The 23,099-nt window shown below is 53.4% G+C and overlaps 1 protein-coding gene across 1 annotated transcript in view; it reads left to right on the top strand.

The window, feature by feature from the left end:
- Nucleotides 1-20,592, top strand: part of LOC134430222 (receptor-type tyrosine-protein phosphatase V-like) — a 54,860-nt gene extending 34,268 nt beyond the window's left edge. The window contains exons 24-39 of the mRNA XM_063177793.1: nt 288-381; nt 2,694-2,784; nt 3,383-3,459; nt 4,244-4,378; nt 4,830-4,952; nt 6,908-7,068; nt 8,148-8,283; nt 8,726-8,805; nt 9,810-9,897; nt 10,319-10,409; nt 11,058-11,134; nt 13,143-13,277; nt 13,722-13,844; nt 14,680-14,837; nt 15,762-15,897; nt 20,091-20,592. Of these exons, the coding sequence (XP_063033863.1) occupies nt 288-381; nt 2,694-2,784; nt 3,383-3,459; nt 4,244-4,378; nt 4,830-4,952; nt 6,908-7,068; nt 8,148-8,283; nt 8,726-8,805; nt 9,810-9,897; nt 10,319-10,409; nt 11,058-11,134; nt 13,143-13,277; nt 13,722-13,844; nt 14,680-14,837; nt 15,762-15,897; nt 20,091-20,150 (1,765 nt within the window). The 3' untranslated portion in view covers nt 20,151-20,592. The remainder of the gene's footprint in view (nt 1-287; nt 382-2,693; nt 2,785-3,382; nt 3,460-4,243; nt 4,379-4,829; nt 4,953-6,907; nt 7,069-8,147; nt 8,284-8,725; nt 8,806-9,809; nt 9,898-10,318; nt 10,410-11,057; nt 11,135-13,142; nt 13,278-13,721; nt 13,845-14,679; nt 14,838-15,761; nt 15,898-20,090) is intronic.
- The last annotated feature ends 2,507 nt before the right edge of the window (nt 20,593-23,099 follow it).

Raw genomic sequence — 23,099 nt, 5'->3', positions numbered from 1 at the left:
TGTTACAAATCAGCCTTTCCCAAGGTCAGTATTTACTGCCCAGCTCCACTCCAAGTCAGTGCATTGTCCACACCTCCCGTATGAGTTCCTGCAGCAGGAGAATATTCTCATCACCTTGAAATCCCTCCAGTATTTAAACTGTTGGACATTTCCCTGGGCAGTGAGGTGGCTGTGAACCCTCCCTGTGTGCCTCCTGTGTCCCAGCAGGGCTGTCCCAGTGGCCCCTGAGGCTGCCCAGGCCTCCCAGTAACTAAGGCAAGTTTTCCTCTGGATTTCATTTCCTGCAGGAACGTCCACCGGCCAGTGCCCCTGCAGAACTTCAAGCAGTACTATGAGATGAAGACAGCAAATGCTAACCATGCTTTTTTCCAGGAGTTTGAGGTGAGATGAGACCCTCCTTGTGCTGGTGTTTGTAGGTCCCTGTCGCCATGATATTTTCTGAAGAATCCCTTTGCCAAGATTTTTCTCCTGAGAAGCTGAGAAACCTCAGCTTATAATAATTACAATTATTATCTGCTGCTGTGGAATGCAACATGTGTATCTTTGATTAGTCCATGTTGATTGTTTCTAATTAATGGCCAATCACAGTAAGCTGGCTCAGACTCTCTCTTAGAGTCACGAGCTTTTGTTATCATTCTATTCTATTCCTTGCAAGCCTTCTGATGAAATCCTTTCTTCTATTCTTTCAGTATAGTTTTAATATATCATCATAATATAATATAATACAATACAATATAATATATCAGCCTTCTGAAACATGGAGTCAACATTCTCATCTCTTCCCTTGTCCTGGGACCCCTGTGAACACCACCACAAGTCCCCAGGATGAGGTGAGAGGTGAGAATCTGACTCCAAAGTTCTCAGAAGGCTGATATATTATATTATATTATATTATATTATATTATATTATATTATATTATATTATATTATATTATATTATATTATATTATATTATATTATATTATATTGATATACTGTTGGGGAAGATGAAAGAGGAAAGCCTTATAAATATGATTGTCTGGCAAAAGATTTTGAGAATATGGAAACTGTGAGATTGAAATGAAAGCAAGCTTTGAGATCCCTCAGTTACTGAACAACTGGAAAACAATGGTGTGGCCAGCTGAAGGTGATCCCCTTTTGATGGAACAACACCCTCTGCTTGCAGACAGGCCCAAGGGTCAGAGCAGACCCTACAGCTTGGCAGAAGGGGCCCAAAGAGGAGTTTTTAGGGTTTAAAATGTAACACAGTGTGGTAATGTAATGATTCTTATAGGCTGTGTGTAAATGCTGTAGGATTTGTATCTTGTACTAGATTGGTTAGTGAGAATTAGAATATTCAACACAGAAGATTTCTGGTATTGTAACGGGAACCTCACTCTCTTACTCTCTTATCCTCTCTTTTACTTTTTCATCCTCTTTACCACGCTTTTGCCTTCTCTCTCTTTACCTCCCTCTTTACTTCTCTCAGTCCTGCTCCAGCTGTGGCTGGCAGCTCCCAGCAGGGCCCTGCACCCAGGCCCTTTGCAATAACCCACAAGTTCCCAGCCCTGGCTGCAGAGATCTCTCATCTCCATCTGTCCCACTGTTCTACCCCATCACTCCTACAATATACTACAACTATACCAAAGAAAGAGAAAGGAGACATCAGCAGGCTCACAAAGAATGAATAATAAAATCTCGTGACAGACTCAGAGTCCGACACAGCTGGACTGTGATTGGCCATTAATTACAAACAATTCACATGCTGGGTAGACAGTTCTCCAGATGACATTCCAGAGGAGCAAAACATGGAGAAGCTGAAGCTTCCCAGCTTCCCAAGAGAAGAAATCCTGGCAAAGGAATTTTTCAGAAAATATCACAGTGACACCTCCTAGAGATGACATTTGGTTTCTGCACTTGGTGGCTCATCCTGTTGGGTGTCCAACATGGAGTGCTCCTCTCCAGGGCTGGTCACCCATCTCTGACAATCCAGCCAGCCTGAGGAGCAGCCTTGGAGGCCAAAGATTGGATGGACCAAGTGTCAAGCAGTTCCTTTGCTCAAAACCTGGTTTGTTCAAATTCTGGTCAAAGCACATGAGGTGTGAGGTGAACTAGCACAGAGCAGAGAGCCCCAGGCCTGACTGGAGGTGAAGGGGAGAGGGGAGGTGATGAGAACCACGCTGACAGTGGTAGGAAGGAGCCTGCAGCCAGAGGGGAGGTCCAGGAGCACTCTCAGACCCAGGGTCAGTCTGTGAGCTTCACCTCAGGCTGCCTTCCCTGGCTCCCACTGCCAACACCTGCAGCCTCTGCACTGTTCTGCTGCAGCACCTTCAAATTTCCATCAGCAATTTCAAACCCTCCTCAGATCACCCTTTCCTGGCTTCTTGAGTGAGGACGGGCAGAAGAAGATGCAGCACAAGATATTTCAGTTTGCTCAGCAGAAAATCCTCTGAGCTTTGTGGTAGATTTCCAAGGCTTTTTCCCCCAGAATTTGTTCTTGGGCTTTTCTTTTAAATATGAACAGTGCTGTTGGAAAAGGCAGTGGGAAAAGCCACCATGGCTCAGAGTGCCCAGGCCATGTGAGGGAGGAGAGGAGCAGCTCTCTGTGGGAGGAGAATCCTCTTCACCCTCCAGACAGGCCATGAGCAGGGAGCTGAGCTGACCAGCAGCTCTCCAGAGGAATATTTGTGCTTCTCTTTCCCCCTGTCCTACAGGAGCTGAAAGAAGTTGGGAAGGAACAGTCCAAGGTGGAGGCTGAGCTGCCAGAAAATGTCTCCAAGAACAGATACCCCCATGTGTTACCCTGTAAGTGCTGAATCCTTCTCCCCCAGCCTCCAGGGGGAAGCTCACAGGGCAGGCTCACCTTGCATCCCTGCCAGGGCCAGTGCCTGCCTCCTTTCCTGGGAGCAGGACTCTTGGAATGGGCTCAGTTTCCATTTTCCTGCTGGAGACTCAAGGCTTAAAGGTTGAGGCAGGGCTGAGCCACCATCCTGCCCAGCCCAGGATGGTCCCACCAGGAGACCAGAGGGGGTCCATGAGCTTCACTGGCAGCCCTCATGACCCCAGCTCTGTTTGCCAGTGCCCTGCTAGCCCAGCTGGCATCCGGTGCCCATCTCTGTGGGGAGAAGGTGCCTGGCACAGTACAGAGCCTCCCTGCAGGAGCTGCTGAGGCTTCTCCCACTGCCTCACCCAGTCCCATGTCCTGGGGAGGGGTCCTTGAGCTCACCCAGTCCCACCATTCACCCTGGAGAAGGCTCCTGGGACTCACCCAGTCCCATGTCCTGGTGAGGGTCCCTAGGGGCTCACCCAGGCCCATGTCCTGGGGAAGGCTCCTTGGGGCTCACCCAGCCCCATTTCCTGGTGAGGGGCTCTTTGGGGCTCACCTGTGTGGGGTCTCTTTCAGATGATCACTCTCGGGTCAAGCTGAGCCAGCTGGGGCAGGATCCACACTCAGATTACATCAATGCCAACTTCATGCCAGTGAGTGCCCACTTGCCTTCCCCACTGAGTTGTGGCCAAGGGCTCCATCACAGAAACTCTGCCTGGGTTTCTGTGTTCTGTGAGGGCTGGTGGGCATGAGATGTGCTGGTGAACAGCTGGGCACAGCTGGCACAGGCCAGCAGGAGCTGGGGGAAGTTGGAGAGGGGTGGTTACACTGATGGAGCCTATGAGATGGCAAATGCTGTGAGTGTGGGAAGTCTCTCTGCTTTCTTCTCACCTATCCTCTTCCATCACCTCCCAGCTTACTGCCCTGTCTCTCTGCCTGCTCTTTTCCCCTCTGGTCTGTGCAGCTGCAATTGAACAAGCCTGGAGCTGTGCCTTCCTGCCCCCTGTGTGAGGTGTTCCCAGGTAACAGGCAGGGCACGCTGCATGCAGGGGCATTGTGTGCATCTGGGGCATGGTGTGTCCAAGGGCAAAGACACCCTGAGACCTTGCATGCTCACCCTGCCCTCAGCAGGGAAGGGGAAGCACAGGGACAACACAGATCTCTCTTTCTCTGGTTAGGCTGAATGAGGAACTGCTTGGAGGGAAATGCTGTGGGTCACTTTATTCCAAATATGTAGAAAGTGTGGCTGGGCAGCTCATGCTTCCTGTGAAATCAGCTGAGATCAGCTGCCTGGGAACTGTGCCCACATGGGCTGAGGGCAGCAGGAATTTCTCCTCCTGCCACAGCAGCAGACCAGGCACTGACTGGTGCCAGTGCAGGACCCACCTGCCTTGGCAACCTGCTAACTCACCTTGCTCTTGTCTGCCTCTTGCTCAGGGCTACACATCCCAGCAAGAGTTCATTGCCACCCAGGGGCCCCTGAAGAAAACCATAGAGGATTTCTGGAGGCTGGTGTGGGAGCAGAATGTCTGCAACATCATCATGCTGACCGTGTGCATGGAGAATGGGAGGGTAGGTCCCTGCCAGCCCCAGCCCTGCCCTGGTGGTGGGAGCTGAGCCCAGGGCTGGGGCTGTGCCCTCCACAAACCCTGCTCTGATATGGCTCCAGGATGGGCACAGCCCACACAGCTTTAGGGGAAGAGAGGCTGATCTGTGCAGCTTGGGGTGGGAGCCCAGCTAGGACCATGCCCATCACCCTCAGATATTTCTGCAGAATCTAAAATTGCCATGTCCTCTGGGTGAGCCACCTCACATGGAGTGGATGAGACCCACACAGGTCCTTTTTCCTGGAGGAGGCTGAGATCCAAATGAAGGGGCTGTGAGGCAGAGCTGTGCAAAGCTCCCAATGGGAAGGGGAAACACCCCTGCCTGCTCCCCAAGACCTGTCCTGGCTCCCCTACAGCTGCTGCAGATGCTCCCTGGAGCCAGATCTGCTCCCTCACTGTGCCCTGTCCTGCTCCAGGTGCTGTGTGACCATTACTGGCCGTCAGAGTCTGCCCCAGTGTCCTATGGGCAGGTGAGGGTGCACCTGCTGATGCAGAGCAGCTCTGAGGAGTGGACAGTGCGGGAGTTCAAGCTGTGGCACGTGAGTGCAGACTCCAGGGGCTCTGGGCAGGGGGTTGGGGTGGGCACTGGCATTCCTCCTCCCCTTTCCCTGCCATTTCTGGGGCCCAGAGAAGACCCGAGCCCTGAGGAGCACTGAGGGTGATGGGAGGGTGTCCTGCACATGTCGTGCTGCTCTCCACCCTTGCTCTCTCATTTCCATGTCCCTGCCCCAGGACAGCCTGTGGTGGTTTCCAGGCCATATTCCCTGTGCTTCCCAGGCCATGTTCCCTGTGGTTTCCAGGACATGTTCCCTGTGCTTTCCAGGCCATGTTCCCTGTGCTTTCCAGGCCATGTTCCCTGTGGTGGTTTCCAGGCCATATTCCCTGTGATTCCCTGTGCTTTCCAGGCCATGTTCTCTGTGGTTTCCAGGCCATGTTCCCTGTGGTGGTTTCCAGGACATGTTCCCTGTGCTTTCCAGGACATGTTCCCTGTGCTTTCCAGGCCATATTCCCTGTGCTTTCCAGGACATGTTCCCTGTGCTTTCCAGGCCATATTCCCTGTGCTTTCCAGGCCATGTTCCCTGTGGTGGTTTCCAGGACATGTTCTCTGTGCTTTCCAGGCCATGTTCCCTGTGCTTTCCAGGCCATGTTCCCTGTGCTTTCCAGGACATGTTCCCTGTGCTTTCCAGGCCATGTTCTCTTTGGTTTCCAGGCCATGTTCCCTGTGCTTTCCAGGACATGTTCCCTGTGCTTTCCAGGCCATGTTCCCTGTGCTTTCCAGGCCATATTCCCTGTGCTTTCCAGGCCATGTTCCCTGTGGTGGTTTCCAGGCCATGTTCCCTGTGCTTTCCAGGCCATGTTCCCTGTGCTTTCCAGGCCATGTTCCCAAAGGCAGATGTGGTCCCTCCCTCCCTCCCTCCTGGTTGCAAGACACAGAAATGGAGGTGATTCATTCTGTCTTGGCCTGAAAAAATTACTTTTCTTGCCAATATTTTGGCACCTCCTAGTGATTAATACAGAAAGGAGTGACCTAGGGCCTGAGGATGTCAAACAGATATGGTGAAAATGAAAAGCTCTAGTAGCTAGCCTGCAGTAGTCTACCACAGCAACAGAGTGCTTAGGAGAGTGGAAAAAGAAAATATTGATTCCACTTCAAAATATTCAGTTAAATGCTATGAGAAGGCCTGAAAGTGGGAGAAACAATTACCAACAATTCCCTGCTGCAGGGGCTGCGGGGAGCATGGAGAAGCAGAATGGAACAGATGTTTCATTTGATCTTTCAATCTTGCAAACACAAAACTGCATTTCTGCTTAAAGAAACAGATTCTGACATGTAATTGGATGTAACAGCATTGACATGTTCTTCTCCTCCATGGCTGCAGTGAGTAGGTTGGGAAGTGTGGGCTTAAATTACACAAAGGAAGGTTTAGATTGGGCATTAGAAAGGCTTCCTGAAGGTAAGAATACTTAATATTTAATCAGATGAGTTAGGAATATTATGGGATTGCTATTACTTGAGGTAGTTAGGAAAGGTTTGGGAAGCAATGCCAGAAAAATGCAGCTATACATGTAAACATGTTCTACAGAATTGATTTATAGCTGACAGAACTCAGTGATGTGTTTTTCTAAGTTCTCAGTGATGTGTTTTTCTAAGATAGAAAATCTTTCTCAAATACCAAGTGTAATTCCCATTTAGAGGTGAATCTCCCATGTTCTTACCAAAAGGGTTCTTTAACCCAAGTTCAGAACCTGACCTCCTGCTGCTTTGACACTCCATGAGGTAAGGCAGTGATTCAACATCAGAGATGTTTCCCTGGAACAGAGTTTGGAAAACATTGGAGTTGTGCAAAGTTTCTGATAAAACCCTGGATCCAGCAGGCAGTGCAGACCTGATGCTGGCTGTTCCTGCAGCTGAGCCAGGTGTCCCCAGGTGCCCAGGTGCTGTCAGGGCTGTGAGGCTGCCCTGGGGCTGCACACCCACCAGCATTCCCTGCAGGAGGCTCTGGGGGCAGAGCGCTTCGTGTCCCACCTGCACTACACAGCATGGCCCGACCACGGCATCCCCGAGTCCACCACGTCCATCATGGCCTTCAGGGAGCTGGTCCAGGAGCACATCCAGAGCACCAAGGATGCAGGGCCCACCCTGGTGCACTGCAGGTGAGGCTCTGCTCCATGGGATTGGGGGGATGGTGGGAGAGGGCAGGGGGATGAAGGATGCACAAACTGTGAGTGAGGAGAGACACAGCTGCTCTCTGGAGTCTCCTGCTCAGGGTTGAGGAGTGCAGACCTACACACCCAGGGTGTGGGGCAGTGTCAGAACCCAGGACATTCCTCTGGCTGCCCTGGATGGCTCGAGACCCTGGCAAGGGGCTCAGAGACCTTGGCACAGAGTCAAAGACACCTGTGCCTTCGATTTTAACCCATGGAAACAATTACCAACTTTGTGTGAGGAGTTACAAGCCACAAGAGTTTGAGTAGAATGATAGTGAATTTGTCACAGGGTGAAGAAGTAGAATTCTGGGGTTTCTTTGTCTCCTTCTTTGTCTCCTTTTTCTTCTTTGTCTTCGTCTTCTTCTTCGTCTTCTTCGTCTTCGTTGTCTTCGTCTTCTTGTTCTTCTTTCTTCTTTCTTCTTTCTTCTTTCTTCTTTCTTCTTTCTTCTTTCTTCTTTCTTCTTTCTTCTTTCTTCTTTCTTCTTTCTTCTTTCTTCTTTCTTCTTCCTTCTTCCTTCTTCCTTCTTCCTTCTTCTTCCTCCCCATCTTCTGCTGGTGACACTTTTGGATTGGTTTAGAGTAGAGACAGACTGTCTAATGTAGGTGATAGGTATTGGAAAATTATTGTAAATAAAGTACATGTAGTTTGTAGTATAAAAAGTTAACACCACCTCAAGGGCAGGGACTGTGCCACAACTTAACCAGCGGGACAGATCTGAGCAGGTCAGAGAAAGAATGGAATAGATAAGGAAAAATTAACCTTGAAAAGCAGAACCAAAAAATCTTGACTTTTTTGGTCACAGGGCTGGGAAAAAAAGACTTTCTGATACCTGGGGGGTCATCTCAGCCACAGAAACCCCAGAGGGCAGGGGGAGGTGGTAGCACCAGCCCAGGGCAGCCTGGGTGCTCCTCAGCCCCATGCCCTGCCTGGGTGCCCAGGGAGCACTTTGGGAGCGTGTCCAGCAGCAGGAGGGAGCCAGGGCTGTGTGTCAGGCCTGTTTAACCCTTTGTGTCCCTGTCCTCAGTGCAGGCGTGGGCCGCACGGGCACCTTCATTGCCCTGGACCGGCTGCTGCAGCAGATGAGGCAGGAGAAGGTGGTGGACATCTTTGGTGTGGTGTACTCCCTGAGGATGAACCGGTACCTGATGATTCAGACCCTGGTGAGATCTCTGCCCCCTCTCTCCCCTGGCCCCTCACTCCATCCCATTGCAGTTCTGGATGAGCTGGGCAGGCAGCCCCAGCACCCCCAGGCTGCTCCTCAGCTGTCACTGCCATCCTGCTGCTGAGAGCAGCTGCTCAGCTGGAGTGGAAATTGCTGGGGGGGTCTCCAGCTGCTTCATGCCCTGCTAGACCCACAACACATCCAGAGTCTCAGAGACCTCCCAAGAGGCTCAGAAACAGCCTGGAACACTGAGGAGCAGGGTCAGGCCCTTTGCAGGCAGCTCTTAACTCACACCATGCTGTTGGTCTGTGGTGCTCCCCAGGCTGTGTCCTGGGGCTGGGACAGGGTGTCAGCACTGCCCTCAGGAGAGGGACCAGAGCCCCCTCTGCTGCTGTCCCTGCAGTGTCATGCTCTGTGTTCTGTCTGCCTTTGCCTTCCAGTCCCAGTACATCTTCCTGCACAGCTGCATTCTGGACAAGATCTTGGAGGAGCCTCTCCTGGATTTATCAGGGACACAGAGGTGAGGCCTGGCTGTGCTTTGCCCCTCTGCCCACGCTGCTGACAGCCCCTCCCAGCTGCAGGACAGAAGGACAGGAAGCCCAGCATCCATCCCAGCTGCTGCTGGGGGTGGTGGTTCTGCAGCACAGAACAAAGTGCAGTCTCTCCTGGGCACCCAACACCAGAGATGTGCAGAACTGTCCTGGGGAAGGCATTTCCCTCAGCCTCTGGCTTCCCAGCCCACAAACATACCCTGGAGATCTGTAAAACTGGAGAGGCTCATGGCAGCTGGGTGACCTTGGGACATGCTCCTAATGGAGGCCAGGAGGATGGGGCAGGGTCCAGCTGGGCATGGCTTTGACCACCTATCTCATTGTCTTGGGGCTACATCTGGAGATCATACACCTGGATTTGTGGTCAGATTGTCTCCTCCCTCATACAGAACAGGGTGTCCTTGTCCTTGCTGCCTCTTGGGAATGAGCCCTGAGCTGTGTCACCCCTGTCTAGGGGACAGCAGGTTGTCACAGGCTGGGCTGTGTCACCCCTGTCTAGGGGACAGCAGGTTGTCACAGGCTGGGCTGTGTCACCCCTGTCTAGGGGACAGCAGGTTGTCACAGGCCCTGAGCTGTGTCACCCCTGTCTAGGGGACAGCAGGTTGTCACAGGCTGGGCTGTGTCACCCCTGTCTAGGGGACAGCAGGTTGTCACAGGCCCTGAGCTGTGTCACCCCTGTCTAGGGGACAGCAGGTTGTCACAGGCCCTGAGCTGTGTCACCCCTGTCTAGGGGACAGCAGGTTGTCACAGGCCCTGAGCTGTGTCTGCCCTGTCTAGGGGACAGCAGGTTGTCACAGGCCCTGGGCTATGTCACCCCTGTCTAGGGGACAGCAGGTTGTCACAGGCTGGGCTGGCAGCCTGGGACACCCCTGGCATTTGGGGAGTGAGGGTCTGCTCACAGCCCTGCACTGCTGCAGGCACAGCCTGGCTGCTGCTCAGTGAGCTCAGCCTTGTGCCCTGGCTCTCTCCCCAGGTCCTGCCCCATCCCTCTGAAGAGCTTTGCCCAGCACTGTGCCCAGAAGGCAGCCAAGTCCCACCTGGGCTTCCTGAGGGAGTATGAGGTGAGAGCTGTCCTGAAGTGCAGGGGGTGCTGCCATGGCTGTGTGTGCTGAGGGGACCTGGGGGGAGTGACTGAACCTGCTGGGGCTGGGGAACACCCTGGAAGTGCCTCCTGAGTGGGTCCCATGCCCTGGGTTCCTGGGTGTCCTGGCAGTGTCCCCCCTCCATGGCATTGCAGCTCCCTCCTGCATTCTGCACTGCTCAGGGTCTGTCCACCCCCTCCCTCCCTCCCAGGTCCTGCCTGGACAGCAGCATCCCCCTCCTGGCAGCCTGGCACTGCCCTGGCCGCCCCGCAGAGCTGCTCTCGTGGCTCTTCTCCTCATGACCTGTGCTGCCATGACCCCTGTGCCCAGTCCAGGTGTCCTCAGTTCCTCCTGTCCTGCCCCTTCCCTCACTGCCTCCTCCTCTCTCTCACCCTGGCAGGCTCTCCTGGAGGTTGTCAAGGAAGAAGCCAGCTCTGCATCTCCATCTTCAGGCAGCCAGCAGGCACGGCCCTCCTCCAGCATCCTGCCCTGTGAGTTCTGGGACACCTTGCATCCTCTTCCCTCCTGCTCCTTTTCCTCCTGTATGGAGCCATCCTGGACCAGAGCCAGAAGTCCAGAGCATAAGAAAGTATTTTGAGGCTTTGGTGACCCCCCGAGAGGGTTACCAAGGTGTTTGGGATGGAGCATGTGGTGCTTGGGACTGGGATAGGAAAGGGGAGAGAAGGAAAAACCTGGAGAAGGAAAAGGGGAAATCTGATTGCTGTTTTCAGCAACTTGTGGGAAGGCACAGGGAGTTCATGGAGTCTGCTCAGAGGTGTGCCATGGAGGGACAAGAGACAAGGGAGTGGTTTGGGAGGGTAATCCAAGTCAGCAGAAGGATTAGTGAATTTCCATGGAGATGTCAAACACTGAAGGAGGCCCAGAGTGCTCACAGGCATCCTTGGAGAGAGGCAGATCTCTCTGGCTCAGGCACTGAGTGAGCTGCACTGCAGGAGCAGGGATGGAGACCTGGCCTGTGGGAGCCAGCAGGCTGGAGATGAGATGAGCACTGCAGATGGGAGAGCCTTTGGCCAGAAATGGTGAAGGAAGGATTGGGTTTGTGTGGCAGTCAGTCTGCAAAACCTGTCTGAGCTCAGGAGTGCCTGGGATCCCTCCAGCTGCTGCTGCTCTCTTTGCAGATGATCGCTCCAGGGTGAAGTTCTCCCTGCTGGAGCAGGGCCCTCTCTCAGGACTGCTGCAGGTCTGGCGTGTCCCGGTGAGTCCCACCCTGTAAGGGCCTGAATGAGGGATGTGGGACTCCAGGGGCTCTCCAAAATGCAGTTTATTCCATCCAAGAGGTTACAGCAGGGTTGTGGGTGACAGAGCTGTGCCTACAGCTGTCAGCTCCAGCTGCAGGCAGGCCTGGAGACGCTTTGGTTTTGGTTACAATCCATTCTATACTTTTTTTTGCTGAGCATCTTAACACAGTAGAACCAATCTATACCTTAACTATTATCTATAGCCTATCATAACTACTATAATTACCATATTCATGTTACTGTTCTCCAATCACTAAAAGTTAGCACATTACAGTTTAAGCTAGAAGTTGTTTTTCAGTTTTCTTGCAGTGGAAAATTCTGAGACCTTTTTTCTACTTGCCACATTTGCTGCCTTGTTTGCCTGTGCTATCTTTCTGCTTGGTAAAAACATCTTCTTGTTTGGGGTGGGTTTATCCTTTGCTCTAAGCCATAAAAACCCCTTCTAACTAACACACCCTTTGCCTTCTTAGTTATCCAGTGAGACTGGCTCAGCAATTCTTTTCTTCCATATCAAAACTTGCTTCCATCTCTATTCCTTCATCAGATTCTACATTTAAAAATCTTTCTGCTAGGCATACATATCTGTGAGACTTTCTTGTCAAACTTTCATCCTTCCCAACCTCACCCCCACCAGCAGCACCCACCCTGTGCCTGTCCCCATCCTGGCTGTGCTCCTGCTCTGCTCCACTGCTCCCTGTCACTGTGGTCTGTGGGATTCACATTCTCTGAACCTGAGAGAAGCAGGGAAAGGGATGATCAAAACAATTGTTGTCTCATTGGCTGCTCCTGTGTTGTGCCAAAGCAGAATGCAATATGGAGGTGTCTTGGTTTGGAAAGCCAGATGTCTGCTGAGGAAGGCAGGAGCCTCCCCTGAAATGGAGAAAATGAACCCCACCCCTTCCAAATTGCTATAAATTTTAGATTAAAGGGCTCTCAGGAAACAAAAATTATGGGAGCAGGAACAACAGCTCTTTACTAGGGAAGAAAATAAAAGGATAAAATAAACAATTAAATAAACCAAACCAACACTGCCAGAGTCAGAACACAGCCTGACACCCTGTGGGTCAGGGTGCTGGCAGCAGTCCCGTTGGAATTGTGGCTCAGCCCTCCTGCAGTGTCAGGGCTGGTTCTGCTGGAGCAGGGATCCTGGAGAAAGGTGCAGTCTCTGCCTCTGAAGATGCAGTGGAAGAAGAGGCAGCTGCTGTTCCTCTGGGCAATCCAGTGGAGAAGCTGTGCTGGTGTTCCAGAATCTCCAGATTCTATCCGGGTAGGAATGCTTGGCTCCTCCCTCTGGGCTCCCATCTCCCAATGGGATGCTGTAGTTCTTATCAGCCATGCAGGGACATTCAATAGCTGTTATCTGCAGATGTCCCCTTCCCAGGGAGGAGTGATTGTGATCACTCAGAGAGAGATAAGGAAAACTGCCCACTTGACAAAAGTCAACTGCCATACAGATGGTAACAGAACACATCTTGCCTTGCAGTCTGGAACAGGAGGTTGTTCACCCACAGTGATGGTGTTTTGTTTCCTTGGCCTTTCAGGGCAAAGCACGTGTGCAGGCTGTCAGTCAGACAGTCATGGGATTCTGGGCAGTGGAGTTGAGTTGGGTGCTTGTGCAGATTCAGTTTAGATGTAATGTAATATAGTGTAATAGAGTATAGAATAATATAGTATAATAAAGTAATTAATTAGCCTTCTGATATCAATAGAGTCAGATACATCATTCCTCCCAGATGTCAGGCAAAAATATCACCAGCAGTGGTCCTGTGTGGAGAAGAGGGGACTGCAGGGACTGAAGATATCCCTTCCCTCCCCTGCCCACTTTGGGCTGCCCTCTCCTGCCTCCCTTGCTGCTTTCCCTTCTCTCCTTGCCTCCTGACCTGCTGAGCTCTCTGCTCTCCCTGACCATTCCTGCAGCCACCTGGGCCAGCAAAGCAGGACAGTGACATTCCCATTCCCACCCAGGGCTGCAGCTCCAGCAGGGACTACCTGGCTGTCCATGGCCCTGACAAGCTGACCATGGAGGACTTCTGGACCCTGGTGTGGGAGCAGGATGTTCACACCATGCTCACACTTCTGCCATGGCAGGAGAAGGGGGAGGTAAGGCACTGTGCCCACCTGTGCCAGGGCAGGAGGAGGGGGAGGTAAGGCACTGTGCCCACCTGTGCCAGGGCAGAGGGGGGATCTGTTCAGGGGAGCTGGAACTAGCAGAGCCCTCAGCTCTTCACTGAGTCCTTGGTGCAGACCCAGCTTAGCTAAAGCTGAACTTTTCATGTGTCCAGGTGCTCCCACAGCTGGTCATGGGAGATGGGTTCTGTTCTGGCTGGGCAGATTCCAGCTCAGAGCTCTGAGCTGAGCTGCCAGGCAGCTCTGGGTTCCCACCTGAGCTGGCTGAGCCTGCTGGTGTTGCTGGAACTCCCTCAGGTTTTAGTGGGGGGTGAACTGACATGGAGAGGTGCTGGGAGTGCACCAGACCCCAGAGAGGGTGGCTGGTGTGACAGACAATGCCCACCAACAAAAAGCCAAATTTCTGGTTGCACACAGGTCCCAGGTGAGGAGTGCTGGCCCCTGGAAGGAGACTCTCTCTGCACAAGGACCCTGACCATCCAGTGTGACACAGAGAAGCTTGTCTCAGGATGGAGATGCACCCAGCTCAAACTGAAACACGTGTGTGTCCATGGGGCTGTGCTGGCTCCCACAGCCTGGCTGGGGATGGGGATGGGTCTGTAGGGGCTGAAGGGTCTGTGGGGCTTCTCCAGGCTGCAAGAGCAGTGCCAGCAGTGCAGGAGTGAGTCTGGATTGCAGCATCCAGAACTGAGTGGACACAGGAGATAGATGGGTGTGACCATGTTCACAGGGGTTTTTGGATGAGGGAAGAGATGAAGATCTGACTCTGCGTTTCAGAAGGCTTGATTTATTATTTTATTATATATATTACATTAAAACTATACTAAAAGAATAGAAGAAAAGGTTTCATCAGAAGGCTAGCTAAGCTAAGAATAGAAAAGAATGATAACAAAGGTTTTTGTCTCAGCTCTCTGTCCGAGCCAGCTGACTGTGATTGGCCATTAATTACAAACAACCACATGAGACCAATCACAGATGCACCTGTTGCATTCCACAGCAGCAGATAATCATTATTGACATTTTGTTCCTGAGGCCTTTCAGCTTCTCAGGAGGAAAAATCCTGAGGAAAGGATTTTTCATAAAAGATGTCTGTGACAGATTGGAGAAGCCCTGGGGGCTGATAGGTCTGTCTGAGCCTTTTGGAGTTCCCAGCTCCCTCTCCAGGAGCAGGTCAGGGTGCTGTGGGGAAGGAGAGCAGGTTGCCAGAGTGGGTGGGGGGCAGTGCCCCAGCAGAGGTGCCTGTTCACCTTTCCAGCAGCTGGCAGAAAGCTCAGGGGAGCCTCAGAGAGCCCAAGGATGGGAGAGCTGGGGCTCCTCTGCATCCACACTCCCCCATCCCTCCCCAACACCCACATCAGCTCTTTGTGTCTCACAGGAGAAGAAGGCCAAGGAGAGGCAGGTGCAGAGGTTCCTGTACACGCTGTGGAGCAGCAAGAAGCAGCCTGATGTGCAGAGCCTGGTGGAGCTGCTGGGGGCTGTCAGGAGGGGCAGCCCCCCCCGCAGGAGAGGGGGTCCTGTCCTGCTGCACTGCAGGTACCAGGGCTGCACCTGCACCAGGGCCAGCACAGGGCTTGGCATGCCAGAATCTGGCTGGGCTTGAACACACAGGGGTCTGCTAAGGAGGGCAGGAGCCTCCCTTGAAATGGAAAATGGAAAATATAAACCCCCTCCCTCCAAAAAATGATAATTTTGAAATTAAGGGGCTCTCAGGCAAAGATATGGGAGCAGGAATAACAGTTATTTATCAGGAAAACTAAAAATACAAATGCAATAGTACAAAAAGGAAAGCCACTGCCAGAGTCAGAATAGGAGCTGACCCCCTGTGGAAACACAGGGTCTGCTAAGGAGGGCAGGAGCCTCCCCTGAAATGGAAAATGCAAAGCCTCTCCCTCTGAATTATTGTAATTTGGAAATTAAAACGCTCTCAAGCAAAGATATGGAAGCAGGAATAACAGTTCTTTATTAGGAAAATTAAAATACAAATACAACAGTAGAAACAAAAAAAAATCACACTGCCAGAGTCAGAGCAGTCCCTGCCCGCTGTGTGTCAGGGTGGTGTCCCAGCCCCATGCCATGGGGGCTCAGCCGTCCTGCAGTGCCAGCTGTGGCTCTGCTGCAGCAGGGATCCTGCACAAGGGGGGAGTTTTCCTCTGCAGCTCCAGGGCTGCTGTAAATGGGCCATGCCCTGGGTCCATGGGAGCCAGTGGAAGTTCTGGGCCTGGGAGGTCACAGTGCCCTGCCAGGGGCTGGGAGAACACAGGGCAAACAGGGCAGGGCTGGGGAGCATGGGTGGAGCAGGCATTGCCAGGCTGAGGGGCCCAGGCCATCCCTGGGTGTCTGCAGAGTGCTGGGAGCAGCCCTGATGCCCACAGAGACAGCTCAGAGTCCCTTGTGCCCTCCCTAGAGGGGCTCAGCTCAGCCTGGCCTGGCACCACTGACCCTTCTTGTCCCCTGCAGTGGTGACATGAGCCAGATGGGTACCCTGATCTCCCTGGACTGCCTGTTGCACCAGATGAAAGCTGAGAGAACCGTGGACATCTATGGTGTGAGCCTCCAGCTGGCCAGGAGCTGCTGCCTCCTGACCCCCACTCTGGTAGGTGGGGAGGGCAGGGGAGGGTGGGCAGGTGCAGCAGAGTCCTGTGCTCCCCTTCCTGGGGCTGGCAGCATCCTGGGTGCTCCCTGTCCAGCCTCAGCAGGGATTTCCTTCTGCTCCTTCCCCACCCTGAGGCTCTGCCAGCCACCAAGGGCTGAGGGCACTGACTTTGCCCAGGCAGAGTTTTCCCTCTCCTGGGTTCTGACTTGAGACCAGTTAAATTGCATGTGAACTCACGGTAATTAAAGCACTCTTCCCATTGCACTTGAGGGAGAGTGGAGCACTGGTGTCACCCTACACAGCCTGCCTGCTCCCCCTGGCTCCTGGGTACGGCTGTCAGCCTGGGGACCCAAACCTGCTGGGTGTTCCCATGGCCAGAACCTTCCCTGCTGGGTGTCCCTGTGGCCAGCACTTTCCCTGCTGGGTGTCTGGGTGTCCCTGTGGCCAGCTCCTTCCCTGCTGGGTGTCCCTGTGGCCAGCTCCTTCCCTGCTGGGTGTCCCCGTGGCCAGAACCTTCCCTGCTGGGTGTCCCTGTGGCCAGCACTTTCCCTGCTGGGTGTCTGGGTGTCCCTGTGGCCAGCTCCTTCCCTGCTGGGTGTCCCTGTGGCCAGCACTTTCCCTGCTGGGTGTCCCTGTGGCCAGAACCTTCCCTGCTGAGTGTCCCCATGGCCAGAACCTTCCCTGCTGGGTGTCCCCATGGCAGCACTTTCCCTGCTGGGTGTCTGGGTGTCCCCATGGCCAGCTCTTTCCCTGCTGGGTGTCCCCATGGCCAGCTCTTTCCCTGCTGGGTGTCCCCATGGCCAGAACCTTCCCTGCTGGGTGTCCCCATGGCAGCACTTTCCCTGCTGGGTGTCCCCATGGCCAGAACCTTCCCTGCTGGGTGTCCCCATGGCAGCACTTTCCCTGCTGGGTGTCCCCGTGGGCAGCTCCTTCTCTGCTGGGTGTCTGGGTGTCCCCATGGCCAGCTCCTTCCCTGCTGGGTGTCACCATGGCCAGAACCTTCCCTGCTGGGTGTCACCATGGCCAGAACCTTCCCTGCTGGGTGTCCCCATGGGCAGCTCCTTCCCTGCTGGGTGTCCCCATAGGCAGCTCCTTCCCTGCTGGGTGTCCCCGTGGGCAGCTCCTTCCCTGCTGGGTGTCCCCATGGGCAGAACCTTCCCTGCTGGGTGTCCCTGTGGCCAGCTCCTTCCCTGCTGGGTGTCCCCATGGCCAGCTCCTTCCCTGCTGGGTGTCCCCATGGGCAGCTCCTTCCCTGCTGGGTGTCCCCGTGGCCAGCTCCTTCCCTGCTGCCCCCCCCAGCCCCAGAGCCTGCTGTCACGGCTGGGGCTGCCTGCCAGGGGGACAGTGGGACACAGTGCCAAGTTGCAGGGGCCCTGTGGGCTGTGGCACTGTCTGATTGAGCCATTCCATGCCAGCCCAGCCCTGGTGGCTGCTTGTGGTGGCACCAGTGCCTCTGGACACGCTCCAGTGGCAGCAGCTGCTGAGTGAGCTGATGCATGGCCCTGGAAACACTCCCCACAGGGCACAGCAGAACCGGGCAAGATCTCTCCAAGGCTTCCCAGCTGCACAGCCTCCTTCAAGAAGCTAATTGCATTCTTAATTAATGTGAACCATGTGCGTGGTGGGAGCCAGAGCAGGGCCAGGCATCCCCTGCCCCTCTTCAGAGCTGCTTTGTGCTCCCACAGTGTCCGGCCCTGCAGGGACACAATTCCCTGCAAGAGCTGAAATGAGGGATGTGGGACTCCAGGGGCTCTCCAAAATGCAGTTTATTCCATCCAAGAGGTTACAGCAGTGCAGGGTTGTGGGTGACAGAGCTGTGCCTACAGCTGTCAGCTCCAGCTGCAGGCAGGCCTGGAGACCCCTTGGTTTTGGTTACAGTGCATTATTTACTTTTCTTTTGGTTACAATGCATTATTTACTTTTCTTTAGGTTACAATCCATTATATACTTTTCTTTAGGTTACAATGCATTCTATACTTTGCTGAGCATCTTAACACAGCAGAACCAATCTATACCTTAACTTTTATCTCTAGCCTATCATAACTACTGTAATTACCATATTCATGTTACTGTTCTCCAATCACTAAAAGTTGGTACATTACAGTTTAAGCTAGAAGGTTTTTTTCAGTTTTCTTGTAGTGGAAAATTCTGAGACCTTTTTTCTACTTGCCACATTTGCTGCCTTGTTTGCCTGTGCTATCTTTCTGCTTGGTAAAAACATCTTCTTGTTTGGGGTGGGTTTATCCTTTGCTCTAAGCCATAAAAACCCCTTCTAACTAACACACCCTTTGCCTTCTTGGTTATCCAGTAAGACTGGCTCAGCAATTCTTTTCTTCCATATCAAAACTTGCTTCCATCTCTATCCCTTCATCAAACTCTACATTTAAAAATCTTTCTGCTAAGCCAAGCACACATATCTGTGAGAGTTTCTTGTCAAACTTTCATCCTTCCCAACAATTCCCCATCAAGGCACAGCAGGGCGTAACCTTTGCCTTTCAAGGGCCCATCAAACGCTGCTGTCCTGCTGAAGGGGAGCAGCAGAGGAGCAGCAGGGCTGCCCTGCAGCCTCCTCCACCCTCTGGGCCCTGCCAGCACCCCTTGGTGTCTGGGGGTTGTTGGCCGCTGCCGTGCTGGAGGCATTGGATTTTGGGGGGAAGAGGAACCTTTGATGGATGTTCAGGGATAACTGTCAGATATGAATCCCCAGCAGCCCCAGCAGCGTGGTGCATGTCCCAGGGGATGTGCTCTTGCATGTGGCAGTGTCTGAGTGTGCCTGGGCTGTCCCAGGGCTGTCCCTGCCCCTTTCACAATCTGTGACTCACTGCACTCCCTGTGTGACCCTGAGCCTCAGCCATTGTGTGCTCACCCTCGGTGAGGCCGAGCCCCAGCACAGGGAGGAGGCTCCTCGTGCCTTGTGGCTCAGCCAGAGCATGAATGAGCTCTGGGAATGCTCTGGGGCCCCTCTGCAGCCCTAATCCCCCTGGCCATGGCACGTGATGCCAGCCCACACCATGAGCTGCCTGCCCTTGCCTCCAGCTCTGTGCCCTGAGCACAACCCCATTACATCCTCACTTCTTCCCTACCCAGCCCTGGGTTTGTGGCCTGGTGTCATTGTGGGGCAGCCTGGTGTTTGGGCAGAACCTCATGTCAAACACGGGGACTCAGAGCTCACATTTGGACCTGATGGATCAGTTTGGTGATACTAAAAAGGGACAAACAGTGCAGCTGGGCTAAACCCACACAGATCCTTCTGTCCCTCTGTGAGCATCTGCCCTGCTCTGCTGTCAGCTCCTGACTCCACAAGCTCCCACACCAAGGGAAACTCCTGGTCCAGGGATCTTCCCCGTTTTCCCTTGGTGCAGTCCCAGTGTACAGAGTTAGGAGCTGACAGCAGAGCAGGGCAGATGCTGCTCCAGGGCTCTTCCTATTACCGCGCCTGAGTGGGTCGCAGCTGGTGATAGAGAGACGGTGAACCTTGTATCTTGATCAGAAGGCTGATTTATTAAGATATTATATATAATACATTATTACTATATTAATAGAATATAGAGAGAGGTTTGCAGAGCAGCTAGGCTAGCTAAGAATAGATAGAAAAGAATCTACAACAAAGTTGTGTTCAAGGACTCAGTCCCCTAGCTTGCACTGGTGATTGGCCCTTAATTATAAACATAGGAAATGAGCCAATCAAGGTGTCCCTGTTGCATTCCCCAGCAGCTGATAATAATTGTTTACCTTGTCTTTGGAGGCCTCTGGCCTCCCGAAGACACAGAAATCCGAAAGAAAGGATTTCTGTGGAGAAATGTCTGCGACATCTTCCCTCCTGGCCCCAGTCACTGCCAGACCCCAATGATGCCCTGCACATCCCTGGAGTTGCTCTTTGCTCATGTTTCAGATGCAAACACCACAGCACATCCAAAAGCCACTGGGGCCCTTGGAGGAGAAGCCAAATGAAATTGTTCCTCTGCAGCTTGGCTGGGATGGGATGTTCCTCTCAGCCCCACCACAGGGCATGAGGAAGAGGAAGCAAGCAGGGTGTAACAGGCTTGGGTGGCTGTGGTGACACAGAACCACCATGGACTGCTGGAGAGAGCAAATCCTGCTCTGCTACCACACACTGCTCCTTAATTAGAATTTTTTAAAGCAAACTGCAAGGTTAATGTCAGAAAGCTGACTCTGACCTCTCTCTCTTGCAGGACCAGTACATCTTCCTGCACAGCTGCATCCAGGACATCCTGGCTCAGAACCAGCCCTGACACCCCCTGGCCCCTCTGGCACCTTCTGCCTGCTCCTGTACAGAGCTGGGGGCACCGTGGCACCCCTGGCACAGAGGAGGAGCAGTGCCCTCCCTGCCCGGGCAGTGTCCCCAGCGTGGTGCCAGCTGTGACTCCTGGACACACGGACAGTGTCCTGGGACACACAGACAGTGTCCTGCCATATCCCACTGCACACACAGTGAGGGGCTGGGCAGGATCCTCTCCTCTTTTGGAGCTCCCCTGAGATTTCTGGTGCCTGGAGGGCTCTGTGCCCCCTCAGTGCTCACTGTGGGGCTCTGTGGTGCCCCTGAGCCCAGCACCAGTGTGGGGCACCGTGGGCTGCTGTGCCCCTGGGCTCTGCTGTGGGCACAGCCCTGGGGGAACTGCCTTGTCTCAGCTGGAATGCTCTTAGGTACAAACAATAAAGAGCCCTAGGAAAGTGTGTGCTTGTAAGGGGGGCTTGGCTTTTGGGGGCTCCAGCACAGCAGCTGTTCCCAAAAGAGCAGCTGTGTCCCCAGCCATGGGTCACTGCCGTGTCCCTTGGCACTCCAATACTGCAGTCCATGGCTCAGCAGCTTCTGCTCACTCTCATCTGCTCCTTCCCCTGAGGAAACACTTGTGCAGGGAACGTCCAGCCCAGCCAGGCACATTTCCAGGACTCAGAATTGTGAACCTGCCCAAGGATCAGGGCAGAGCCCCCTGGTTCAGCCTCAGCAGTGCTGCTGCTCTGGGCTGTCCATGCAGGGACGTGGCTGCTCTGCAAGCAGGGCTGGCCATGCACCAGCTGAAATCACAAGAAACAACTCAGTTCACTGAGCTGCAAGTGCAGGACTGAAGGAAGAGTTAATAAAAAAGAAGATGGTTTCACAAGCATGTTCCTCATGTAGAAAAAACTGTATTGGGACCCTGTGTGCCCTTCTGCTCCCCTTCAGGCAGGGTGGTGACACAACACAACGGGGTGGGGTTGTGGTGCACCCTGCTCCAGTGTGGCCCAAAATCCTGCCCATTATTCCATGTCCTGCCTTGGGGTGGGGTGAGGAGCTATAACAGGTTTGATAAGGGGCTCCCAACACCTGGCATGAGCAGCAGAGAGCCCCAGGTGGGTGACTGAGCTGGCCACTCCTCCTAAGGCCCCTGTGATCCCACTAGGAGCTTCTCCTTCTCCCAGAACAAGGATCTGCCCCAGGATGGGACACCCAGGGCACCTCAGCATCAGCCACCACAGCCCTGGGATGAGGCTCTTCTGCAGCTGGGAATCCTTTTCCCTCTCCTAAATCAGGTTTCCTCCTGCTCCCTCCACAGGGACACAGGACAAATTCTGTGTCACCCTTGCACACGGGACGCAGTGAGCTTCTACTCTAAACCAATCTAAAATTTGCACACAGGACAAATTCTGTGTCACCCTTGCACACAGGACACAGTGAGCTTCTACTCTAAACCAATCTAAAATTTGCACACAGGACAAATTCTGTGTCACCCTGCACACAGGACTTCAAGGTCTCTGAGCCCCCTGGGCAGGGGCTGGAGCCCTCCAGGGAAGCCAGAGGGATTTCCTGGGTTCTGACAGGTTTGACTTTGCAGCTGGCTTGGTGACACATCCAGTGTCCCCTGGGGTGTCCTCCCGTGGTGGCACAGACACACAGGGCAGGTGCTGCTGCTGCAGAGCAGCCAACAGCCCAGTGCCACAATGCCACTTATCCTGGCTGTGGAAACAAACATTTCCCTCCTGTGCCCTCATCCTGCAGCCCCAGTGTGCTTTAGGACTTGCTGGTTACATAAAAGCCACAAAGCCATCAGGCTCCCTGTGAGCTGGGCTCCTCCCAAGGCAACATCATAAATCCTGTGCACATGAGAGCATCCACTGAGCTTCACAAGGCTTTTCATGTTGGGAGTGTCCACTGATCCTCCTGAGAGCCCCTGGCGTGCTGGCACGTCCCCAGGAGCAGCAGAGTCACTGGATGGGCACTGGTGCAGGCTGAGAGCAGGGACAGGGCACAGCACACTTGGCTGAGCCTGGCACAAGGATGGGGTGGCACAGAAACCTTTCCAAACAGCAACTGCAGCCAGAATAAGGCAGCTCAGGAGGGCTGAGGGTGCCCATGGGCTGCCCAGGATGGTCTGGGCTGTGCTGAGGGCAGTCAGTGCCCACACAGCCTGGCCAGGGTGGGAGCAAATCCAGCCCTCCATGGGGCTGAGGCTGCTCCACATGGGATCCCCCAGCCCAGGAGTGCTGCAGCCTGGAGCTGGGAGCAGGGACAGGGGCTGAGCAGCCCTGCCTGCAGCACAGAGGGTCTCCTGTGTGCAGGGAATGTCCTGTGTGCAGGGAATGTCCTGTGTGCAGGGTGGCACAGGTGTCCTGTGTCAAGGGGTGACACAGAGGGTGTCCTGTGCCTTTGATTTAGCCCTTGGAAAAAAACAATTACCAACCTTTATATGAAGAATTACAAGCCACAAATGTTTAAGTAGAATGATAGTGAATTTATCACGGGGTGAAAAATAGATTTTTTTGGGTTTTTAGAATGGGGTTCAGGGGGCAAGATGGAGGGATCTGGGCATGTCTAGCCTTTCTCCTTCTTCTTCTTGGCCTCCATCTTCTGCTGTGATGGTGGCACTTTTAGATTGGTTTAAGGTAGAAGCTCACTCTCTAACACAGGTGATAGGTATTGGGAAGTGATTGTAAATATTGTAAACATCATTTTAAGTATAAAAAGATAACACTGCCCTGGGGCAGGCAGAGTGCCTTTGTCTGTCCTGCTGAGTGGACCTCAGCTGGACAGGAGAAAGAATTTTATAGATAAAATACAATAAACAACCTTGAGATTGAGAACTGAAGAGCTCTGACTCCTTCGAGCACCAGGCTGGGAAAAGAGACTTTCTAATGCATCTTGGGGTCACTCTGAGCAGCTAGAGTCCCAAGACAGACCTGGTCCAGAGCAGGTGCCATTTGTC

The sequence above is a fragment of the Melospiza melodia genome, chromosome 28 (assembly GCF_035770615.1).
Source record: "Melospiza melodia melodia isolate bMelMel2 chromosome 28, bMelMel2.pri, whole genome shotgun sequence".
Taxonomy (NCBI): domain Eukaryota; kingdom Metazoa; phylum Chordata; class Aves; order Passeriformes; family Passerellidae; genus Melospiza; species Melospiza melodia.
This window is presented reverse-complemented; position numbering and strand designations above follow the sequence as displayed.